The sequence below is a fragment of the Ahaetulla prasina genome, chromosome 5, assembly GCF_028640845.1.
Source record: "Ahaetulla prasina isolate Xishuangbanna chromosome 5, ASM2864084v1, whole genome shotgun sequence".
Classification (NCBI taxonomy): domain Eukaryota; kingdom Metazoa; phylum Chordata; class Lepidosauria; order Squamata; family Colubridae; genus Ahaetulla; species Ahaetulla prasina.
The window spans coordinates 50,786,535-50,812,878 of NC_080543.1; the positions used below are offsets into that span (position 1 = coordinate 50,786,535).

Below are 26,344 nucleotides of genomic sequence, written 5' to 3' on the forward strand. Positions count from 1 at the left end.
CCAATATTGCAATTTTATTAACTTAAATTAAATTATATCAATCAACATTAAAGTTTAATTATATATGTGAAAGTATATCACATTTTAACTGCAATACTATTGCTATTGAACATTTTTATGAATGAAAATGATATTGTCACATTCAACTCATGGAATTTACAGATTTCTGGAATTATTAAAAACACTGTATACTGTATATCTTTCAGTGTGTACTCTTTTTAAAAGTACAGCATAATTAGAGAAGTATTCTAATTCAGTATAATTTTTCACACATATTGATATATTTTATATACTTGCCTAATAATAAAGACTCAGCTCCTTTACCATCTCTGACTTCTACAACATCATGAATATCCTCTAAATTAAAATACTGGAAATGAAGTTGAATATTTTTTCCTTTTTCTGCATTCAAATAAAATACACCTAGAATTATAAAATTTAAGAAGGAAACAAAACCAAAAATACTGATCTGACAATAGTTTCCATAAATAAGCAGGTTGCATAGTTAGCCATCATCATCATTTTTTATTAAGTTCCAGTTTTAATATGTTAAAACACTTCCAATACAACCCCAAAGTATAATGGCATTACAACAGTTTAATACTTCTGTTAACAATTCTCAATATGACATAGCTTTATGATTAAGGCATAGAACTTAGTATTTAAAAAGAGAATTTCAGGAAGATAACCGTAATAATTTAACCATTGATGGGTGGTTGAGCAATGATTTAGTTGAGATTCTTCTTAGCATATGTACCTTAAAAAACATATTCTGGGATTCCAAGTTCACCAGAGGCACAATGGCCACAACTAGCCAAAGATATTATCACTATTATTATGTTACTATTATTATTATTTCTCACTAATGTATTTATTCAAATCAGACTTCTTTAATATATTCTGAAAATTTTAAATTAACTTTTATTAATATATTATTAATATATTCTACAACTTTTGAGCAAATTCAGGGGAGGTTGATTTGAAATGATGTTCTGATTTTTTAAAAAAATAATTATTTTTAATATTAGGTGTGTAAGGCGATAGGCTTCTTGAAAAACAAACAAACCAAATATTCCATTACACAGAAGTATAACACAAAGTATAACACATTACACAAATATATACTTCTATATAACAAGTTCATAGAAAGAGACAAATTTGGATGACACTGAAGACTTAATTACTCCTTTCCTATCTACCTTTCCTATATGTTTACTCTCAGATTTTCAGCCTCCTTCCCCACTCCAAGTTTTTAACTCTGCTACTGTGGAAACAAAAAGTATGGGATGAAATATGTGACAGTGAGAAATGAGGAGGACTGAGAGACTGTGTAGTACTTGATGATGCTTGATCGGAAAAGGATGCAGAATGATGTGATTTTGGTGAGCAATTGGATAATCAAGGGACCAAGATTAGAGATAGGGGTTGCATGAGATATGACACAGGTTGTTTTTCTGCTCACTACTGTGTGTACCCACTCTGTGTTGTGGTCCGCCAGCAGCCTGCAGAGCTGACAATGGAGTCAGACAGCAATGAGGCTGAGGAAGAACATGGGCCAGTCCTAGAGGCTGGGGAAGGCCCGGATGAGGGCTCTGCATCAGAGGCAGAGATGAGGCCAGGGCCATTGGAGAGTGAGGTGCAGACTCCAGAGCCTCCAGAGCAGGGGTGAAATGCTCCTGTTTTGGACCAGATCGTCTGATCCGTTAGCGATGGCGGTGGGTGGTTTGGAGAACCAGTAGCAAAAATCCCTGCGCCCCCCCCCATGCCCAGCTGAGGTGTGCGATCATCAGAGGTTTTTTTTTACTTTTAAAAGCATTTTTTCTTTGGCTGATTTTAAAAGTAAAAAAAAAACAGTTGGCCACGCCCATCCAGTCACATTACACCCCCCCAAGCCATGCCCACAGAACCAGTAGTAACAAATTTTACATTTCACCACTGCTCCAGAGACTGAGAGTAGTGAGGCATAGGAACAGGAAGAGCCTGTTCCTAATGCATGCATGAGAAGAGCTGCCAGAAGGCAAGAGCAGCTCAAGCAAAGAAAACGACTCGGGAGTAGGGCAAGAGATGATTGGCCCCTCCCATAAGGCTTAAAAGACCAGCAATGGTGTTTGGGCTGTTTGCCGGAAAACAATATTGATAGCTTTGTCTTGTTGCATTTGTTTTGTATTGGTGTCTTCTGAACTTTTGCCAAGAAAGGCCTTTGGCAGTTTGCCTAATTGGACCAAGGTTGGTGATAGGACTGAGGAATTGTGTTGGGAGGAATTTGCTTTCGTTTAGTTGAAGTACGCTGAGAATGAGTTAATTCTCAGCTGTTATAATAAAGTTTGTTTGTTTTTACACTGACTGAGTTTCCTACTACCTACTTGGGCCTGGGTCACAACACAGTAAATGAAGTCAACAGACTTTTTAAAAAGACTGGAATCCTTACATAGACTTTTTTTCTGACAGAAAAGATTTTTCTTTTTCTTTTCATTTTTTAATACTTTTATGTGGGTATAATTCTAATCAACAAATTTTATGCTGGAGTAAAATATACAAAGTGTGATATACCAAGATTCTAGTAGCAGTAAAGCTTTATAGGGGGTGTCCAATGGAGACTTACCAGGTAGTGATTGATAGGTAGTGTTTGCATGATATTATGAAGTAAACAGGAGTGGGTTTCATGGTATAGGGTGGGGTTGTAGCTCCTACTGAGATTAGGTCAGAGGAGGCTATGGAGTCTAATAAAGCTGTTGCCTTGTAATTGCCAAGGGAATGGGTAATTGGGTGGACTGCCTTGAAAAAAGGGTACCTATAGTTTTGTAAGATTCTCTCCTTCTGGTCCAATTGTCTCTTTCTGGAGCTAGATCACTGAATCATTTTGCTTTATAATGCCAGATGTGTGGATAAAAAGAGCACATCCATTTCCCATTTGTTGGTGGATATGATAAGCTGCCTGTATCATTGAATCCTAGTTACATGAGAATGGGGATCTAGCTTTGTCGAAAGTTTGCTTTTTTAGGCTCTAGTTATTACAACAGTTACAACAGCAGATCAGATCAGAAAATGAGACATAGTGAGATTTTTCTTACATTTTTACATGTGCTCCCTTAAAAAATAATAAAAAGTATAATCTCTATTTTTTTAAAAAGTTTTATTAAAAATTTATTGAAGCTGAAGTCAAAAGCTTCTAATGAACCTCAGTATGATCTTCATTAATTCTGTTCATGGCCATAAGGTGTGTTTCATATTTTTAAACACACTTGTCAAAAGGTTTGAAGACATGTAACTTACAGAACGCTTTATTGGGGTAGTTGTTTGGGTAGTTCATTGAAGTAAATGAACTGGTTGGTTCCCACAAAGAATATGGACCTCCACAATCAGCTAGAAGAAACAAAGTAGATCAGAGATGGCAAACCATTGATTTTTGGATAGCCAGAGATCTGCATAGGTCAGTTGCTTATTGAATTAAAAATTAAGTCACAATGTTTTAACCTAAATCCTCATCCTCCTATCTACATACAATATATACTTCAGATGTACTTATCTCATCTTTTGAATGTTTCTAGTATAGGTAATAGCCCTTATGTATCATTTCGCCTATAAGTATTTAAAAATGTATACACTCATGTTTGTGACGACATTCCTGATTTGCTGTTAAATATTTCCAAATTCAACAATATATGAATTCTGTTTGAGGAGGTAGTGAATCACCAGATCAGCTTGTTGGGAGTAAAATATTCTGCATATGTAGTTTATATTAAAAATGATCTATACTATTGCATTACTTTGTAGTTATATGAACATTCTTTCATGTAACCAATATATAAAAGTCCTTTTGTGAGCCTGCAGATCCTTATAACATCCTTTTTACTTTTATATAATTTTATTGTGACAGATCAACAATTCTTTCCCTAAAGGAAGCAGAATACCCAGGTTTGGTGTGTGCATATGTATGCATGCATGTGTGTGTATATATAAATGTATATATAGATATATAATTTATAGAAATAATTATTTTATTAATATTACTACTGTTAGCATTTTTAAGTAGCTTTTATTCCTACTATGCTATTGATGATCTTTTGGAATGCTTTTGCCTTTGATATCATTTATGTTTCATGTCAAAAAAGAAATGAACTGATGTGTATACTGTTGGTGGATGTATGAGAATGAAGAAACAAAGCATTAGCTGAGAGACCAGTTATCACTGTATTTCTTGTATGTCTATAAAAAAAAGCTTTTTGTATTGCAGCTCCTTGCTTTTGAAGCTTGTATTTGTTCTTTGAAGGTACTATGATATGTTTTGATATGCAGCTGCTTTAGAGCAGGTGACCCTTCAACGTAGTAGACACTATATAATTAATTAAACATTTTGCTAAGGCATTTCGTAATCAATGCGTACAACATACTTTATAAATTTGAAAACGTCTCCAGTTGTCCCCCCACCCAAAAAAATGGAAATCCAAATTAAACAAATGAACAGTTTTATAGAAAGCATGATGACTGTTGACTGTTAATGGAAATAATAAATTAAAATTAGGGGGTTTTTTTAAACTAGGGAAAGAGCTACATTGTCTAATTGTATAATTTCTACTATTTATGTATAATACTAGAAGGTTATTATTAGCATTTCAGAATACATAGCAACATGGAAGCATCAAATGACATATTTTTAAAATATAGAAGCAGAAACTAGGTATCTACAAAAGAAAGCTAGTTATCTTAAGAGGGCAAGAATGGTTCTAGGGAAAAAAATGAACTAGGGTCACAACAGTAATGAGCTAAGCAAAATTACTAGACTTTCTGCTATCTATATACCAAATAGAATAGCTTATCATTATCTTAAAAATGAACTATGTTTTAAGATAATTTTGAAGTATAATTTTACATTAAACAGCTCACTGAGCATGGCATCTTTTTATTCTTGCTCTAACAAAATATATTAGCAGCAATTGAGATACAGATGGGCTGAAAGAAGTACTGAAAGAAGTAGGATCTGCCATTACACTTATAATGCTGCCATTAAATCTAATGATAATTTGACGAGTCTGGGTGGAAAAGATTTTCTGTTATAATAGTGCTTCATGCAGCCCATTATACTCTTAGGCAATGTTGTCTCAGCTGCAGAATATCATGTAATGAAGAAAGATTGAGAGTTGCTTATTCATTTCTACAATGAAGCTTCCTGTCGAGCAGGGGTCTCCAAACTTGGCACCTTTAAGACTTGTGGACTTCAACTCCCAGAATTCCTCAGCCAGCAAAGCTGCATTCTGCAAAACTGCAGCTTTTCTGCAAAGCTGGCTGAAGAATTCTGGGAGTTGAAGTCCACAAGTCTTAAAGTTGCCAAGTTTGGAGACCCCTGCTGTAGAGCATTCAGCTTTAAAAACTCTGATGTGACAAGACAGAAGTGAGTGGAAGAGCTTCATGTTTTAGTGCTTTCAGAGGTATGTTTCTGTATGTCTCAAGGTAATTTGCTGATTGGTGAATGTGTATGTTATTAACATTTCAATTTTCTTTTTAAAGAAAAACTGATTAAAAATACAGAGTGACAAAGATAAAATCAACCTTGTTCAGTATTTTGTATTACAGATAACAAATGTGATGTATCAAAGAATCAGCAGTTATAAGCTATATTGACTACATTGCAAAAGTCTTTATTTTTGTTTGATTTTAATTTGTGATCCTATACAAAGAACAGAGTATGGATCATCATGCTTTTTAGTTTGTTCTTCTATAATATTATTATTTTTACCTTTAGAAAATAGCAACGTAATTAGTTACTAATGTATATTTGAGATGTTTAGTCTATTGAGTGAGGCATCAGGCTAGAAACCAGGAACTCTGATTTCTAGTCCTTCCAAAGGCACAAACCAACTGGGTCACCTTGGGCCAGTCACCTTTCTCAGCATTTAGAAACAGAAAATGGCAAACAACTTCCGAAAATTCTTGCCAAGAAACTGCAGAGTCTTGTCCAGGGAGGCACTAGAAATCAACACTGACTAGAAAGTGTGCAGACACAGACATGCTATATTTATATATAAGAATGAAATGGTCTCTGAACTCTTGGATATTGTATAGTTTGGGAATTGTCACACTGCAAAAACAGAGTCTAAGGGTATGACATACTGCAAGGCAAAGCTGCATGTTCTAGCATCATATTTTTGTAGAAAGGTGGTGGGGGGCACAAAGAAAGATTTCTGACAAATTAGTTTATTTTTCTAGAAACTGTAGATGGGCCTGAATGCATCCACCTTAGCCACAATGACCATACATGTTTTGTTATAAAAGACAGTTCTTGTTCAGAAAGCTGCCTCTTAGATTTATTTTTTGGTTTTGCTTCTGCAAAGCAAAGTTATAAACCATTTTAAAAAAATTATTAACTTCCTTCAGATTTGACCTTTCTCAAATTCAGCTTTTATTTTTTCCAAGAAAATATTATTACTATCACCACAGCAGCCATTTTGCGAAAAAACACATTTCCTAATGAAGCTATTTTGTAGTGATTGTTAGTACTTCTCTTTTTTTCTATATATATATATTTCCCTATATATATATATTTCCCTATATATATATATTTCCATATATATATATATATATATATATATATATATATATATATATATGGAAAGAAACAATAGGACAGGAATGGTAGGCACATTTGTGCTCTTATGCACGCCCCTTAGAGTCCTCTTAGGAATGTGGTGAGGTCAACCGTGGATAGATTTTGAGTAAAGCTTTTGGGTGTATGAGAAGAGACCACAGAGTCAGGTAATGCATTCCAAGCATATATAATTCTGTTACAGAAATCGTGTTTTCTGCAATCTAAACTGGAGCGGTTGACATTGAGTTTAAATCTGTTGGTAGCTCTTGTGTTATTGTTATTGAAACTGAAGAAGTCATTGACAGGAAGGACATTAGAACGGATGATTTTATGAGCTAAACCCAGGTCCTGTCGAAGGCGATGAAGTTCCAAGTTTTCTAGACCCAGGATATCAAGTCTGGTGGAATAAGGTATTTTATTGGTTTCAGAGGAGTGGAGAACTCTTCTCGTAAAATACCTTTGGAGACGCTCAACTGTATTGATATCAGATATATGGTATGGGTTCCAGACAGGCGAGCAGTAATCAAGAATTGGCCTAGCAAATGTTTTATATGCTCTGGTCAGTAGCGTGGTGTTTTTTGAAAAGAAGCTATGTAGAATTAAGTTAACAACTCTTAGAGCCTTTTTTACTATATAGTTGCAGTGGGCTTTGGCACTTAGATCGTTAGATATAAAAACTCCAAGGTCTTTGACAGGGTGGGGATCATCTGTGAGGTAATGTCCATCAAACATGTACTTTGTGATTGGGTTCTTTCTTCCAATATGCAAGACTGAGCATTTACTGGTTGAGATTTGTAGTTGCCAAATTTTAGACCAAGCAGTTAGATGATCAAGGTCCTTTTGAATTGTGGATGTATTGTCAGTGGTGTTGAAAAGTTTGACGTCACCAACAAAGAGAACACAGTTACTTGAGATATGATCACAAAGATCATTTATGTATATTATAAAGAGAGTTGGTCCAAGAACGCTACCTTGAGGAACACCACTCTTGACAGGAACAGGATTTGATAGAGCATTAACAATTTTAACTACTTGTTGTCTGTTTGATAGAAAAGCAGATATCCAGTTGTGTAAGGGTCCCGAAATGCCATAGGATTTTAATTTTAGGAGAAGTTTATCATGTACTACTGAGTCAAAAGCTTTAAAGAAGTCTATGTATATTGCATCTATTGATTTACCTAGATCAAGATTTGTAGTCCATAGGTTTTTACAGTGGAGAAGTTGTAAATTGCATGATTATTTTTTTCTGAAGCCAAATTGTTTGAGAGAAGGTTGTGTAATTCTAAGTGCAAGGTAATGGATTGGTTGATGATGGATTCCATTACTTTGCAGGCGACGCAGCATAGGGAGATTGGTCTATAATTATCAACTAAGCTGGGGTCGCCTTTTTTGAAAACTGGAATGACTGTGGCTAGTGACCAGAGATTGGGAAGGGAACTGGTTGTGAAAGTTTTATTAAAGATTATACTTAGGTGCTCTGCTAAATTACTAGAGTGTTTTTTTTAAGAAGTAAGCACAAAGTCCATCAGGTCCAATGGATAGAGATGGTTTCAAGTTACAAAGAGCTTTTCCAACATTTTCTTCTGTAAAATCTATATTTGTTAAGTCATCATACTCATTGCTTGTACGATTTGGGAATGTGGGATATGTGCCATCACTGTTGACAAAAACTGAGCCAAAGAATTTGTTAAAGAGGTTTGCTTTAGTTACTTCGTTATTGTATTCATTGCCTTTAGAATCTTTTAGTGGTGGCATGGATCTAGAGTCTTTAAGCTTGTTGTTGACAAAATTATAGAAGGCATGACTGGAATTAGTGCGCAGAAGTTCCTCTTCTTGCTTGGTGTGGTAATTTGCGCATTCGGTTTTTATTTGGTTGCAAATAGTTCTGTAGCGATTTTTAAAATTTGCTACATAGCCCTTTTTGTTTCTTTTCCAGAGGGATCTTTTTTTTAGATTGAAGCTTTTTTATTGATATGGGTAGTTTGCTTTTCCTGATCTTGGTGGTAGTTTGTGGTACGTATAGTTTGATGACTCTATTGATTTCGAGTAGGAAAACTCTATAGCGGTCTTCAGCAGTTATACAGGTTGAGAACAGATTTTGCCAGTCCAGAGATAAAAGATCATTGTTTATAAGGTCATAGTTGGCTTTTTTGAAGTTGTAGATGGGAATGCTATTGCTATGACGATTTAAGTGACGACGTATATTAAGACAGAAGTCAATCATGCAATGATCACTGTTGGAAAAGGGTTCTCTTATTTGTAGTCCATAAATGGTATTGGTGTTGTTGCAGAAGATGAGGTCAAGGCAGTTTTTTAGTCTTGTACTGTTAGTTACAAGTTATCTATCATCAACCAATCCATTACCCTCCACCTAGAAACAAACAATCTACTCTCTAATAAACAATTTGGTTTCAGAAAAAAATTATCATGTAACTTGCAACTTCTTCACTGCAAAAACATGGACTACAAATCTTGATCAAGGCAAAACAATAGATGAAATTTACATAGACTTCTGTAAAGCTTTTGACTCAGTGGTACAGGACAAACTTCTCTTTAAACTAAAATCCTATGGCATCTCAGGACTCTTCCACAATTGGATAACAGCTTTCCTGTCAAACAGACAACAAATGGTCAAAATAGGCAGTGCCCTATCAAATCCTGTTCCTGTCAACAGCAGCGTTCCCCAAGGCAGTGTTCTTGGACCAACACTCTTCATATTATACATTAATGATCTTTGTGACCATATTAAAAGTAATTGTGTTCTTTTCGCTGACGATGTCAAACTTTTCAACACCACTGACAATACATCCACAATTCAAAAGGACCTCGACTTTGTGTCAGAATGGTCAAAAACTTGGCAACTTCAAATCTCAACTAGCAAATGCTCTGTCTTACATATTGGAAAAAAGAATCTAAACACTAAATACAAACTCGATGGACATTACCTTACAGATGACCCTCACCCTGTTAAATACCTTGGAGTTTTCATATCCAATGATCTAAGTGCCAAAGCCCACTGCAACTAGATCACAAAAAAGGCTTTAAGAGTGGTAAACCTAATCTTACGTAGCTTCTTCTCCAGAAACACTACACTACTAACCAGAGCATATAAAACATTTACTAGACCAATTCTAGCAAATTGGTAGAATACAGCTCGACTGTCTGGAACCCATACCACATTTCAAACATAAATACAATTGAATGTGTCCAGAAATATTTTACAGGAAAAGTTCTCCACTCCTCTGAATACAACAAAATACCTTATGCCACCAGATTTGAAATCTTGGGCTTAGAAAACTTAGAACTCCGCCGCCTTCGAAAGGACCTGTGTTTAACTCATAGAATCATCTATTGCAATGTCCTTCCTGTTGAAGACTACTTCAGCTTCAATCACAACAATACAAGAGCAAACAATAGATTTAAACTTGCTAACCGCTTCAATCTTGATTGCACAAAATATGACTTCTGTAATAGAGTTATTAATGCTTGGAACACACTACCTGACTCTGTGGTCTCTTCTCAAAATCCCCAAAGCTTTAACCAAAAAATGTCTACCATTGACCTCACCCCATTCCTAAGAGGTCTGTAAGAGCACAAACGTGCCTACCATTCCTGTCCTATTGTTTCCTTTCATTATAGCCAATTAATATAGTTATTACATACTTATGCTTATATATATGCTTATACGTTAAATAGTTATTTTCATGTTTATGCTTATATATACTGTTGTGACAAAATAAATAAATAAAATAAAAATAAAAATAAATAAACTATAAAACTGACTCTGATGAACTTAAAAGGAATAAATTATGAAAATATATTCCATGAACTGAATATTTCCATTTCATTTATATAGTATTAACCTGTACTAAAAGTCAACAAAACTAAAATAGAATAGAAAGTGAAAAAGGACATAGTTTTGATAATGAATGTGTGGAGAAATATGGCAAATTTTTCAGATGCCTATATTACAAGATTAACACAAGTTAATTAAGTTTTTGATAAGCAAGTATTGGCGGTTAGTATATTACCATCAATATCTATTCAGATAGTCTAGATTGAATTCAGATTGTTTTTATTGACTCTTTTATTGAGACAGACTTAGTATCGCTTTATAAAATATGAGAAATTAGTTATTCAGTTTAATGATACACTAAATTTCTAATATTTTAATATGGGAAAAATGTTTAGCTGTAGAAAGAAGATAATAAAACTAGATATAGTCAATCTTTGCAGCATATAAATTAGGGTTAGCAAAGAATACAAAGAAGTTGATCTGCTTCTGAACTTCATTAGCAGCTTCATGATCATACACGCCTGACCTTTTGCCCTTTTGTGCTTTCTAACCTTACTTCTATTTGCTAATTGACTGTGCATTTATTAGATAAGTTTAATATCCTCTCCTAAAATTGATAGCATTAGGTCTATGCATCATCAGTTATGTGTCTTTCAACATTAAGTACTGCAGTAGTCAAATATGGAAATGAATGAATTTAATTAAGGCTCCTTAGTTCTTTGCATAAATCATCTGCTGTGTGTCATAATATTTAAATCAGTGATCTACATCTACAAAATAATGCAATATATAGATTTTCGTCAGTATGTGATGTTAGTTGGATATCTGAATATTAACAGCGCCAGTGGAATCAAGGCTTATTTAACATTTTATGAAATTGGGATAAGGACTGTTGTGTTGTGAATTGTGAATGACTTAATTATTGTAAGCAGTTTAGGTGGAAGAATACTATTCATGGCCTAGGATATAAAGATGACATAAACTAAAACTGCAAGACTTTCTATAAAAACATCTAGCAAGTGCCACTTATTGATGAAAAAATAGTTCTGATCACCAAACTACTACTGATAGTAGCATAACATTTTGCATATCACCCTGAATGCAAAAAGGTAAAATAAAGCAATAAGTTCAAAATGTGAAATGAAGCTAAGAATTAAAACCTGGGCAAAAATATCATTCAAAATTTAGAGTCAAGAATACTTTTATAATCTTTAATATAATTGGTTTTATAATCTTTAATAATATTGGTTTTGTTCTGAGGAAGCCTCCTGAGCAAGTCATAAATAGAGATCATGCAACTCTGGGTTGTTATATTCCAATTGCCAAGTATCCAAATTTTGATCATGTGACCATGGTAATGTTGCTACAGTTAAGTGCAAGCTTCATTATAACTTCAAATAATGTTAAATGGTAACATAAGTCAAGGTCTACTTGTAATGCTAATGAGACTCATGTTTGCTTACTGCTTTATAAAATAAATCATTTCCTTGACGCAAATATGAAAGACTCAATCAGAACAGGACAACATAGGAATATATGAAGAACAAATACTAAATATTTTATTGCTTTTCCCCTTTACTGGAAATCTGTTATGCAGTAAGTGATGAGGGTAAATTAATGGAATGGAATGGAATAGGAATAGGAGTAGGAATAAGAATAAGAATGGGAATGGGAATGGGAATGGGAATGGGAATAGGAATAGAACAGAACAGAACAGAACAGAACAGAACAGAACAGAACAGAACAGAATTCTTTATTGGCCAAGTGTGATTGGACACACAAGGTATTTGTATTTGGTGTATATGCTTTCAGTGTACATTAAAAATACATTCATCAAGAAACATAAGATAAAGCACTTAGTGATAGTCATAGGATAGTAAATAAGCAATCAAAACATATTAGGAAACCAAATAAAACAATATAAATCGTAAAGATACAAGCAACAAGATTATAGTCATAAGTAGGAGGAGATAGGTAATAGGAAGGATGAGAAGAATAATAGTAATACAGTCTTAGAAAATAGTTCGATAGGAATCCTAATGTTGACTTCAACATACATTGATGATAATATAACTTAGAAATAATAATGACTTACTTGGTAGCAGAGGTGTTGTAGGAATTGTAGGGACCAAAGTGGGTTCTGGATAAATGCTTTCAGCACAGGCTCCATTTAAAAGCCCTATATCATCAATGGCAATATCATACCAACCTGGTCTTTTAAAGGCTTCAAAAGCAACCTATAAACAAATGTTATGTAGTGAGAAAACAATAATGAATGAATATTTTTATTATGGCCACTGACATTAAAAATCAGAATGAAATAAAAACAAAACAAGATAAAATATTACAATTGGTGGTGGGTTCATCAATGGATAAAAAAGCTTGCCTAATTTTACAGGCAGTGTAGCAAAATTTAGCCATATTCAAATAGATTAAATCATACTGATCTGATAGCAACTGTATAGGTGTTTTCCAGGTATTTTACCAGGTGAGGAATTATAAGGTGAGCCCTTGACTCCTTAAATTGTGAAAGTATAGCAGTATATGAGCTGCAGTCTCAACAGCAGAGGTGGGTTTCAGCAGGTTCTGACCAGTTCTGGAGAACCGATAGCGGAAATTTTGAGTAGTTTGGAGAACCGGTAGTAAAAATTCTGACTGGCCCCACCCCCATCTATTCTCTGCCTCCCAAGTCCCAGCTGATGGGGAGGAAATGGGATTTTGCAGTATCCTTCCCCTGTCACACCCACCAAACCACACCACGCTCACCAAGCCATATCCACAGAATCGGTAGTAAAAATTTTTTGAAACCTACCACTGCTAAACAGCATCTTGTTCATAGGGCTACAATTGCAACTCAGAGGGATCTTTTAATATTGGCTCACCAAAACTGGTGTGGGGATTGCAGTGAAGCTTGATAAGTTAGTGCTTTTCGAAATTTGGAAAAAGTTAAGTGGTGTAAATATTGGCTTTAAAAAATGGCCTTGACTGCTGAAAAGCATTTGCTTATTCTATTTTAAATTTAGTGATAAATCCAGATACATTATTAGAAAGAAAATTGAGAGAAGAAATGTGTTCATTAATCAGATTTTTATTACCGCCCATTTCATGTTAAGTTCATCCAGTATCTTAGTTAGACATTTTTTTATTTTTCTAATCATTTAAAAAAACCTTTAAAATTTGTAGAAGTAATTATTTTATTAATGTTACTAATATTAGCACTTTTAAGTAGCTTTTATTCCTTCTATGCTATTGATGATTATGTTTTTGCTATTGATATCATTTGATGTTTCATGTTGAAAAAGAAATGAACTGATCTGTACACTATTTGGAACTGTTGGAGGATGTATGAGAATGCAGAAACAAAGCATTAATATCTATTCTCCTTTGATTGATCCTGCATATTTTTATTCAGTGGCTATTTCAATAATCAACTCAATCATGCTATGAAGTAGATCAATTTGATTTCTTTCCCACAATGGTTATTTTGTATAACTTATTTTCTAGGGAAAATTCCATTTAAAAATGCAAATATATTGCTCTTACCCATTTTTGGTTGTTTTAATTCATTTCCTAACCACTAAAATCTGAAATATTAAACCTATAAAAATGCATAACGAAAAAGAATAATTCTTTATATTTCTAACACCTTTTATAAGAAAGGGCACTTAGTTCAGCCAGATACCATTTTTTAATCCAACATCTTGCATGATTAATGATGTGGGAAATAGAAGGTGTATTGAATATGTACATCCTACATTATCTGTAAATATCTGATATGTGAATATCTCCTACGTTGTTTCATTATCTATAGATTTGCCCAAGAACATAGATCTTGATCTTTGTATATTTGCTGATTTTTTTTCACCTGTAAACATTTTGCACTCTTATGATGATTTACACAATCTACTGAATATTCTGCATCAGAACAGGTTTTGGGACTCTTGCCAGTCATATATACTTTAAGTACTCATGCTGAAAAAATTTTTATGTGAAAAAGATTGAGACATTTAAGAAGTAAATTAGACAGTTAATCATTCTATATTTTTGCAGCTATTAGAACAATGTTGGGATTCTATTTATTTAGCATCTGCATATTAAATGACAAAAATATGTATTAAATTGGAATTAAAGATTGTAAAGAGAATGAACTATTAATATTGGATTATTATTTTATATCTGAAAATGATTGACAGCTTCATTAACCTATGATAACTTTGTAAAATATGAATGCATATAAGTAAAATTGATGGTGTATATTATCAGAGCATTACAAACTTATTTTTATTATGACTCAGCAACAATAATTTATATCAAATAATATGTTCCACCGAATTCAAGTTAGCTGATGTTTGAGTTAAGATATTTTAGATTATATTTCTAAATGAAATTCAGGTATAGGCAATTTTTCCTTCTCTTTCTCATTTTATTTTAATTAAAACAAATGTGTTTGGCATATTGTGAAACAGAATATCACTCCTTGTTGATATCTTAATTCTTTTATAAATAGACTTCTCAGCATTCATAAAAAATAAAGATGCTAGGTGATCAAAAATTCCTGATCTATATGAAAATTTTTTAAAAAGATCAAAGAAAGAATAGGCAGAAAGTCTGAGTATGTGCCATCTTATTCTATTCTATTCTATTCTATTCTATTCTATTCTATTCTATTCTATTCTATTCTATTCTATTATCAACTTGCCAGAAGGGATGTTTGCAACTGGTTCTTTGTACTCTGACTCCTATTATGTTGAAATATTTTGACATGGTTATAAAATTCTAATTATCTCTATTGATCCAGAACATTTGTCTTTCTGATATTAATGCAGCCATAAGTTACTAATTTTAGAATTGCTTTGTAAGGGAATTCTACTTCCCTTAAACACATCTAATAAAAATTCAGATTCAGATATTGTTTGGAACTCTTTTTTTCTTGCTGACAGCACTGTTACCAGAAATGTTGGGAAGCTGAGATATGCGTTCTGAAAACATTTGGGCTAACTCAATTGTTCAGTACACAGAAGATGAAGAAAAAATTCTCCTGTAGAGGATGCTGATGATTTATCAATCACATTTGGGCAATAATTTATAAACCATTCCCTTTAGAAGCCAAGTTTAACAAGGCTAGAAGTATTAGTTTGGGATATAAAATCCTTCTATGACACCAAAAAGCTGGGTGTCAGAGGAAATTATTGAATGCACATCAAATTAATTTCAATTGTATATTCAGTTCATTACTCTAGCTAATTACTCCATCTAATTCTCAATTAGTGAGACAACTGCCAAAGGCAGAAAAAAAACATTCCAATAATAATTTTAGTTGTCAAAAATACAGGATAATATATATGCATGCTATCTGATATTATTATTTTAGTGATATAATTGTGAATGTGTGTTTGTGTGTTTGTGTATGAATGCTGAAAGAAGAAGAGAAATGATAACAAAATGAAGACAATCATAATTACAAACTCTGCTGAACATGAATATATTAACATACTTTAAATTTAGATGTTTCATTTAATGTTATTTGTCCATAATTCCAATTATTTCCATAATTTCCTTCTTTGTGGAAGATGATCTTTTGACTGTTATCATATATAATTTTAATATTTAGGCGGTACACATTAGTACCATACATGTGATACCTAAATGAAAAACAAATTTCATAAATTATATAATATCTTATTAAAGTTAAATCTACCCAGTGAGTATCAATCTAACTTCAGAAGAACATGCTCTGTCAGTAGTAGATGGAATTGGGGAAGAAATAGCTTTTATGAGTGAATTCACATAGGCAGATGTGATTTTTGTTCTAAATTGGACCCCAGTCTGGGCAAATGTTAGAACACTTAATGTCCTTATTATATCTAGGTCCTGCTTTCCCTGACCATACCAGGATCTTCCACCATTTATTTATTTAATTGGTTAGTTGGTCAGACCTCTTCTTATTTCAGCTTCAGATATCAGAAATTTTTTTGCTCAGAAATGTCTAATAGGGTTCGGTAAACTCTATCTACAAACAAATTTTGTTTACCTTGTCTCACAAACGTTTAAGATCCTTTCATAATGTAGAACTATAGCCACGCACTCTACATGCGTCTATATTCACATAATATAGAAAACATTTGCATAATAAATTTAGGGATTGGTTTTCAAATACATCTTGTTTTCTAAAAGTTATCAAGCTGCAGATAGGATGTGCTTGTTCAGCATTCCATCCATTTATTTAGGCAAGGAGACTTCTTCCTCTTCCACAGAATCTTTCTATGGGCTTTGGGTATCCTCAGTACTCATTGTAAAAACATTTTCTTCTTCCCCAAGCTTTTAAAGAATGACTATTTCTACAAATCATAATAATTTCTTATTATATAAACAAAATATTTACTCTACCAGAAACTTAGGCAGTACGCATCTGAAATAGGATCTAAGGGTAAGCTAAACATTTGAGCTTTCAGTAGTCTGCTTGCACGAATTATTGGTGTCGAAATATAGTATCCTGGGGAAAAAAATCAAAGTAAAAATATATAAGTGTATGTGCACTTAATGAGAGATATAATATGGATTTCTGATTCTTGATAAGTTAAGAAAGCATTCTTCTAATTTAGACATGAAGTCAGTGATGGTAATGCTGCTGCTGATTTTACTTTTATCCCACCTTTTTATTTCGGTCAGCTTATTTTTTAAGCCTACTGGTAACAGGAAGGAAAGCAATTAAATAAAGAGAGAAAGAAAGAGAGAAAGTATATGCACTTATAAATGCACACATACACTTAAGTAATATCTTTATGAAGTACATGTTTGCCAGGGTTTCTAGAGAAGTCACTATAGATAAATGTCAATTTTAATCAGCCGTTGCCAGCAGGACTAAAGGTGAGAGACTTTATTTTTATTTTTCTTATTATTTTTTATTATTGTCAACTCAGTGTTGTTCTATTTTGAAATGGTTCCAAGCCTAAATATATATTTATGTATTTAACCAATTTTTCATCTTGAATCATAGCCTAGTTCAGGATCCTAGGTGACAAAATGTGGTCTAGAAAAATGTGTTGCAATAGAAATAAAGTGAGGGGGAAACAAATCCCAATTAGTAATGGAATTGAAATGCTGAATGGTCAAATCATGAGCGGCCATCAGGATGTAGCTTACAAGAGTCTGGATATTTTATAGTTGGAATATATCAAGCATCATTAAATTAAAACTATGATTAATAAAAAAATACTCATGCTGGATGGCCATACAAATTAAATCAAGTGAAATAATTAGTGAATTTCTATACTGAATTTCTTTAAGAGACATGCATTTTTCTATTTTAGTCCATAGGTTCACCTGCCTAGCATACTGCAGAAAAGAAATTATTTAGATAATTTTAGATGTATTTAAAATATTTTGATGCCTGTGTTTTTCAATATTATTATCATCACATCATAACTGTATTAGAGTAATAAGGCAAGAAAAAGCTACTTGGAGCTATTTTTATAGATTGAAGCCCTGATTTTAGTGGGGTTGATCCTCCAAATGTGTACACTGCTTTGCGCTCCTCAAAGTTTAAGGAACAAACATGGTGAACATGAAATATTAATACATAAAGGCAGATATGATATAGTTGCCATTACTGGGGGCAGAGATCGGCCGCGAGGCACCTCACGTGTGGGGTGCCGCAGGGGTCGGTTCTCTTGCCTCTCCTGTTCAACATCTATATGAAGCTGCTGGGTGAGATCATCCATGGTTTTGGGGTGCAGTACCATCAGTACGCTGATGACACTCAGCTGTATATCTCCACCCCTGACCACCCCAATGAGGCCATTGAAGTGATGTCCTGGTGTCTGGAGGCCATGTGGGTCTGGAAGGGGAGCAACAGGCTTTGACTCAATCCCTCCAAGACTGAGTGGCTGTGGATGCCGGCATCCTGGTACAGCCAGCTAGTTCCATCGCTGACTGTTGGAGCCGAGTCATTGGCCCCTATGGAGAGGGTTCGCAACTTGGGCGTTCTCCTGGACGCTCGGCTGTTGTTAGAAGAACACATGACGGCCGTCACCAGGGGAGCTTTTTATCAGGTGCTCATGATACGCCAGTTGCGCCCCTTCATAGACCGGGATTCCCTATGCACGGTCACTCATGCCCTCATCACTTCCCACCTGGACTACTGTAACGGTCTCTACATGGGGCTCCCCTTGAAGAGCACCCGGAGGCTCCAACTGGTCCAGAATGTGGCTGCGCGGGTGATAGAGGGAGCTACTCGTGGCTCCCATACAATACCTCTCCTATGCAAGCTGCACTGGTTGCCGGTGGTCTTCCGGGTGCAATTCAAGGTGTTGGTTACCACCTTTAAAGCGCTCCATGGCATTGGACCAGGTTATTCATGGGACCGCCTGCTGCCACCGATAGCCTCCCACCGATCTGTGCGCTCACACAGGGAGGGTCTCCTCAGGGTGCCGTCAGCCAAACAATGTCGGCTGGCGACCCCCAGGGGGAGAGCCTTCTCTGTGGGAGCACCTACCCTCTGGAATGACCTTCCTCTGGGGTTACGATTACTCCCTGACCTCTGGACCTTCCGCCGTGAATTCAAGACATTTCTGTTTCACCACGCAGGGCTGGCTTAACACACTACGATTTTTAATTGGGGTTTTTATTATTTCATATTATAGTTTTAAATGGGGTTGGCCAAATTGAATAAGATTTTTAAGATTTTTTAATTCTATTTATAAAATTATTTTATGTTGGCTGTAAACCGCCCTGAGTCTTTCGGGAGAAGGGTGGTATAAAAATAAAATAAAATAAAATAAAATAAAATAAAATAAAATAAAATAAAATAAAATAAAATAAAATAAAATAAAATAAAATAAAATAAAATAAAATAAAATAAAATAATAAATAAATACTGAAACTTGATGGGATGAAACTCATGACTGGAATGTACTGATAGAAGGATACAAACTATTCCAAAGAAACAGACCTAACAAAAGAAGAGATGGCATTGTGTTATATATAAAAGATCATTACATCTCTACAGAAATACACAAAACCAAGTATGAAAACCTCTTAGAATCCATAACATAACATAACATAACATAACATAACATAACATAACATAACATAACATAACATAACATAACATAACATAACATAACATAACATAACATAACATAACATAACATAACATAACATAACATAACATAACATAACAACAGAGTTGGAAGGGACCTTGGAGGCCTTCTAGTCCAACCCCCTGCCCAGGCAGGAAACTAAGGGTCAATATAAATATAAGGGTCAATATAAGGGTCAATATAAAAGGAAAGAAAAATGACATTGCTAAGGGAGTATAGTACATGCCACCCAGCCAAGTGGAAGAAATAGATGAACTCTTTGCAAATCAATTAACAAATGTATGTAGAAAACATACCACAATAGTAATGGAAGACTTTAACTACCCTGATATCAACTGGTAGACAAATTCAGCAGCAAGTGGCAGATTTAACAGATTCCTAACCAACTTAGCTGACAACTTTGTCATCCAAAAGGTAGAAAAGGGAACTAGAGGAAAAACTATGTCCTACTAGAATTCAATAAAATGCAAACACAAGCAATAGAATATAATCCAACTTCTGTCTTAAATTTTAAAAGATCTGATTTTAACAAACTCCGAGAGAGCCTAAGACAAATCTCATGGATTAAAAATCCAAAGGGCAAAACAACTCAAAAAGCATTGGAAACACTGAAAAATATGATTATAGAAGCCCTGTCCAACACAATACCACTAAAAAAAACCCAAGAAATCCAAGAAGAAAAAAGCATGGTTGCATAAATATCTCTCTGATACACTGAAAGAGAAAAAGGATAAGTACAAAAAATGGAAAGAGGGACACATAAGTAAGGCAGAATATCAGCCCGAATCTGCAAAGATGAAGTCAGGAAAGCAAAAACTCAGAATAAACAAACACTTGCAACAAAAGTCAAAGACAAAAGTCAAAAGACAAAAAAGTTTCTTTCAATATATAAATAACAAGAAAAAAATCCAGGAAACAGTCAGTCCACTAAAGAGTGAAGATAGCAAGGAAGTAACAGGCAGTAGAGTGAAAGCAGAGCTGCATAACTCATTGTTTGCTTCAGTCTTCACACAAAGGAAACTATTGCCCAACCTACCAAAAAACATAACTGTAAAAGACAGACTAGAAATAAAAATTAAAATAAGTAAGAAAATGGTAAGAGAACACCTGTCTGACCTTGATGAATATAAATCCCCGGGACCTGATGGATTGCATCCTAGAGTTCTAAAAGAACTGGCAGATGTTATTTTAGAACCATTGTATCATAGCTTTAAAAACATCTCGGAGCACTGGGGAACTACCAGAGGACTGGAAAAGAGTTGACTGGAAAGTCCCATCCTCAAAAAAAGGGAAAAACCAAATAAACCCAGGAAACTGCAGACAAATCAACCTAACATCAATATCTGGGAAGATACTGACAAAAATAATCCAAAAATAGATCTGTGAACATCTAGAAACAAATAAAATTTTAACTAGTAGCCAGCATGAATTTGTTAAAAACAGACCATGCCAAACCAATCTTATTTCATTCTTTGATAAAGTCACTAAATTAGTAGACCAGAGAAATGCTGTGGACATAGTATATTTAGACTTCAGCAAGGCATTTAACAAAGTAGACCACAACCTAGTTCTTGCTAAGATAGAAAAATGTGGGATAGACAGCATCACCACCAGATGGATTTGTAACTGGCTGACAAACCGTATTCAATGAGTAGTCCTTAATGGTATCACATCCACATGGAGGGAAGTAAGCAGTGGGGTACTGCAAGGTTCTGTCTTAGGCCCAGTATTCTTCAATATCTTCATAAATGATTTAGATGAGGGAATACAAGAAGAACAAGAAGAATACAAATTTTCAGATGACACTAAACTGGCAGGAACAGCCAACACCCCAGAAGACAAGCTTAAGATCAAAAAAGATCTTGACAGACTTGAACAATGGGCCCTATCCAACAAAATGAAATTTAATGTGGAGAAAAGCAGTTTTACACCTGGCAGGAAAAAACCAAAGGTACAAGTACAGATTAGGTGAAACCTGCCTCCAAAACAGTAACTGTGACTGGGACCTTGGAGTCTTAGTGGATGATCACTTAAACATGAGTCAGCAGTGTGCAGCAGCATCCAGAAAAGTTAATATAATCCTTGGTTGTATAAACAGAAGCATATAATCAAAATCATGTAAAGTACCACTTTATAAAGCCTTGGTAAGACCACACTGGAATACTGCATCCAGTTTTGGTCACCACATTACAGAAAAGATGTTGAGACTTTGGAAAAAGTGGAAAGAGCAATTAAAATGATTAAAGGCCTGGAGGCTAAAACATATGAAAAATGGTTGGAGGATTTCGGCTTGGCTAGTCTAGAGAAAAGAAGGACTAGCAAAGACATAATAGCAATATTTCAGTATTTGAGAGGCTGCCACAAAGAAGAGGGGGTCAATTTATTTTCCAAAGCAGCAAAAAACAGAACAAGAAACAATGGATGAAAACTAGTCAAGAAGAGAAGCAACCTGGAATTGAGGAGAAACAGTGAGGACAATTAACCAATGGAACAGCTTGCCTTCACACTTCGTGGGTGCTTCATCACTGGAGGTTTTTAAGAAGAGACTGGCCAGTCACTTGCCTGAAATGGTATAGGATCTCCTGCTTAAGCAGGGGGCTGGACTAGAAGTCCTCCAAGGTCCCTTCCAGCTCTATTCTGATTCTTTGATATATTCAATTTAAACAAAAGAAAGAATATACAATACTTCTATTGTCTCCAAAATACATTAAAATGGAAATCAATAACAATAATTGCTTTTGTACACAGTATTTCTTACCTGATAAATTGCCAAAGGTATGATCATAATCTGGACCAGACATAGGAGGAAAGGTAGGGCCTTTAACTCTCTCCCATTCATTTTCATCCATTATATGTTGAATCCAGTAACAAAATCCATCTTCAAAAGTACAGTTGATTTTTTCATTGTCTTCAAACAAAGGTGGAATAAAAATAATAAAGTAAACAAACACTGAACTTTTATAATGCATATCCTAATTATACCCAGAATCAAGGGATTACAGCATCAGAAAAAGAAAAAAAATCCTGATTATTATATTTTGATATTGCTCACAAAATATTTTTACTACGGTGCTTTCTCTGTGAAAAGTCCCGCTTTGAAATTAGTTTAAATGATATTTTGAAAAAAAAATATTTGGATATATGATAGAACACATATATGTATGATGAATTGTTAGGTTTCCATATCCATAGCATTTATGTAACAACTGATACAGACAGAATGACAGCATTTGGTACTAATATTACAATGAGTTGGACAGCCTTCTTAAGCAATGGCTATTCCATATAAAACACCTAGCCATGCACTGTGTAAACTATGCACAGTGATATTTGCTTGTCTTATTTATTTACTTTTCTCACAGCCAACACTGCTGGAAAAAGACTTGTCAGGTGAGCAAAAGGCAGAGAGCTTAAGCCATGAAGTAAAGCAGACATCACATAAACCATATGTATCTATAGCTGACTTTCCTCTCAGGAAGTCAAGATGATGCATTTTTATTTTTAAAGTAGCAACCCTGTGAGTCTGAGACACATTAATAACTAGCCTAATTGTTCAATATATTACCTTATTGAAGGGAACATGATCCAGGACTCCAGTCTACCATACTGGTTTTCATGTGATATTACCACCAATGAGCTGAAGCATTTGATTAAGAAGAAAATTACAGAAACCAGATAGCAATAAGGAAGTGATGATAGAGATCTCAATAGTTGTATGGGATAAAAAAGGATCTGTTCCTTTGTAATTTTAAATTACACAGTTGATCAGCTGTTGCACACCAAGGAAGCTGTATGCTATAATTATATTTTTCAAACAAACAAACAAAAGGGGATAGATGGGGAACTCATTAAATTTGTAGAGGACACCAAGCTGGCAGGAATAGCCAACACTCCAGAAGATAGGCTCAAGATACAGAAGGATCTTGACAGACTTGAACATTGGGCACTATCTAACAAACTGAAATTCAACAGTGAAAAAAGTAAGGTTCTACATTTAGGCAAAAAAACCCAAAATGCACAGGTGCCATATATGTGGTAACTTGCTCAATAGTAGTAACTGTGAGAGGGATCTTGGAGTCCTAGTGGTTAACCATTTAGATATGAGCCAGCAGTGTGCAGCAGCTGCCAAAAAAGCTAACACAGTTCTGGGCTGCATAAACAGAGGGATAGAATCAAGATCACGTGAAGTGTTAATACCACTTTATAATGCCTTGGCAAGGCCACACTTTGAATACTGCATTCAGTTTTGGTCGCCACGATGTAAAAAAGTGTTGAGACTCTAGAAAGAGTGCAGAGAAGAGCAACAAAGATGATTAGGGGACTGGAGGCTAGAACATATGAAGAACGGTTGCAGGAACTGGGTATGTCTAGTTTAATGAAAAGAAGGACTAGGGGAGACATGATGGCAGTGTTCCAATATCTCAGGGGCTGCCACAAAGAAGAGGGAGTCAAGCTATTCTCCAAAGCACCTGAAGGCAGGACAAGAAGCAATGGGTGGAAACTAATCAAGGAAACAACTTAGAACTAAGGAGAAATTTCCTGACAGTTAGAACAATCAATAAGTGGAACAACTTGCCTGCAGAAGTTGTGAATGCTCCAACACTGGAAATTTTTTAAAAAATGTTGGATAGCCATCTGTCTGAAATGGTGTAGGGTTTCCTTCCTGGGCAGGGGGTTGGACTAGAAGACCTCCAAGGTCCCTTCCAACTCTGTTATTACAGTATGTTATGTTAAACAGTAGCCATAGCTCTATTTTGCTGTAGTGCTTAAATATAAATTGCAAGTATACTTACTGGTTAGCTCACTTGTGTTGAATGCAGTGTAAGTTGCATTAAAACCTTTAAGGTTTTCATTTAAATCCGTGACAAATTCTACAGTGGCTTTATCAGAAAAAATATAAACTGTTGCAGGATTAGAACCTGAGATATGAGCTAAGAACAAAAAACATAATGGAAAAAAATATCAGAATGGAATAATATTATACCTATTCAAGTAAAAGTGAATTAGTTGATTTTGTTCTGTGGAAAGTTGATACAAAACTATACTTCTTTCAGTATATAAACATCCTTTCATTAATGTTTATGCATTTTAGTAACAATTTAAATCAAATGTATCTGAACTTTGAATAGGATTCTAGTCACAACAGTCAATTGCAGCTAATTTAATGAACTTAAAAATAAGCAAATCATTTTGTAAATATATAAGTAAACTCTGTCATTTTCACACAAAAGACTGAGGACTTATTATGTCTATTGGTTTTCCATAGCTATCCTTCCGTGCAAAGAAAATATTTCATAAAATGTGTGTGATGGATTTTGTCTATGAAGGTTTAGGTGGTGTGATGGACTACAGTGAAGTATCATTTTTTCAGGACAAAGGGAGCAGAAGGGGGCAACACAACCTGGTGCTGGATTGGAGTCAGAGGAAGAGATGTAGGATAGTCACTCCCTAGAATTTTCCTAGGTGTATCTGTTAGGATAAGAGTGGTATAGGTTTCATCTGGCAAGATTTATTTCTGGCAAATAAAGAGTTGAAATTTGGTTGGCTTGTTCTATGTCATTCTGTGCTGGGCCTGACAGTGTAGTAATTATTATTTTTCTAAAACTCTTGAAATATGTAAACAAAAAAGAAAATGTTAAATCCCTCCGCCACCCAAAAAAACCCTTATGCTTCAATACCTGCACTTGTCATATAGGGCAATAAAAACTGAATGTGTTTTGTCTTACACTCAGTTGAATGAGTAAGTAGATAAAAAGCTCAGGATAGTATAAACATGTTGCAAAGCCTAAATGAACATCTGATTAATAATTATGTCCCATGAAGTCAGTGTCAAGTTTTAGCAACCATACAGAGCTTCTTGAGGATGATCTGTCCTAACCTGTTGCTACATGTCTTCCAATAGTGCACTTTTCTGTCCAGTCCAGTGATCTTGATGCTGGTAATCCTACTCTATTTTCTTCCATGTTTTCCAGCATTATAAACTTTTCAGGAGAACTAGATTTTCATATAATGTGCCTAGCCATTTACACTTTGAATAAGAACTCTGGATTGATCTTCCAATATTAGTTTTCTTGACTTTTCAGGATAATCTCAGACCTGTCCAATACCAAATACTCTTTCTATCCCGCTTCTTCAAAGTCCTTAAAATACCTATTTCTATTCAAATCATAGGGTTCATTTATTTTTAACATTTAATTAAAAAGGCATCTTACCTCTTAGTATCTTTGTTGGACCTATACCTTCATAAATACTTAGAATATCCTTAAACTCTTCTGTCTCAAAAGCAGTGAAGTTAATTTTGATAGATAGGTGCTTCTCCATACTAAAAGAAAAACATCATGAAAGATGCCCTATTAATGATTAGGAAATCACAGCTGTATTGCACTTGCGATAATGCGAAGTGAAATTTTTGTTACTACTGGTTATTTTTAGTGATGTACCTGCGACAGAAAGTAGGGAAAAAATCACTTTCTTGGGAAAAAAAATCTCACCTTATCTGAAAATACTTCTGAAAGTCAGGGTGCTCTGCTGAATAGAACAGGTTAGGAAGCATTTCAACAAAGAAGGAAGAACTCTTTCCCTGTCCTTGTCTATCTATTCAGCCAAGTCCTATGATTCTTTCTGGAACATTTTTAGAATGAATGGAAGAAGAGCAATATGCAGCACATCATCATCTTCATCATCATCATCATCATCATCATCATGGCCCAAAGTGTTGGGGACAATATGCTGACTCTGGAAACCACTTAGAGTGGGCTGCAAAGCACTGTAAAGCGGTATATAAGTCTAAGTGCTATTGCTATTGTTATCAATTACCACACCACCACCAAACAGTTTCAAATTGCTTCCTTCAGGAAAAATTCC

The 26,344-nt window shown here is 34.7% G+C and overlaps 1 protein-coding gene across 1 annotated transcript in view; it reads right to left on the reverse strand.

Moving 5' to 3' along the window:
• TMPRSS15 (transmembrane serine protease 15) overlaps positions 1 to 26,344 on the reverse strand; it is a 73,650-nt gene that overhangs the window by 23,056 nt on the left and 24,250 nt on the right. The window contains exons 10-17 of the mRNA XM_058186213.1: positions 25,693 to 25,802; positions 24,274 to 24,411; positions 22,239 to 22,388; positions 16,767 to 16,872; positions 15,874 to 16,021; positions 12,475 to 12,616; positions 3,274 to 3,363; positions 298 to 423 (exon numbers count right to left, since the gene is read on the reverse strand). Coding sequence (XP_058042196.1) covers positions 298 to 423; positions 3,274 to 3,363; positions 12,475 to 12,616; positions 15,874 to 16,021; positions 16,767 to 16,872; positions 22,239 to 22,388; positions 24,274 to 24,411; positions 25,693 to 25,802 — 1,010 coding nt within the window. The remainder of the gene's footprint in view (positions 1 to 297; positions 424 to 3,273; positions 3,364 to 12,474; positions 12,617 to 15,873; positions 16,022 to 16,766; positions 16,873 to 22,238; positions 22,389 to 24,273; positions 24,412 to 25,692; positions 25,803 to 26,344) is intronic.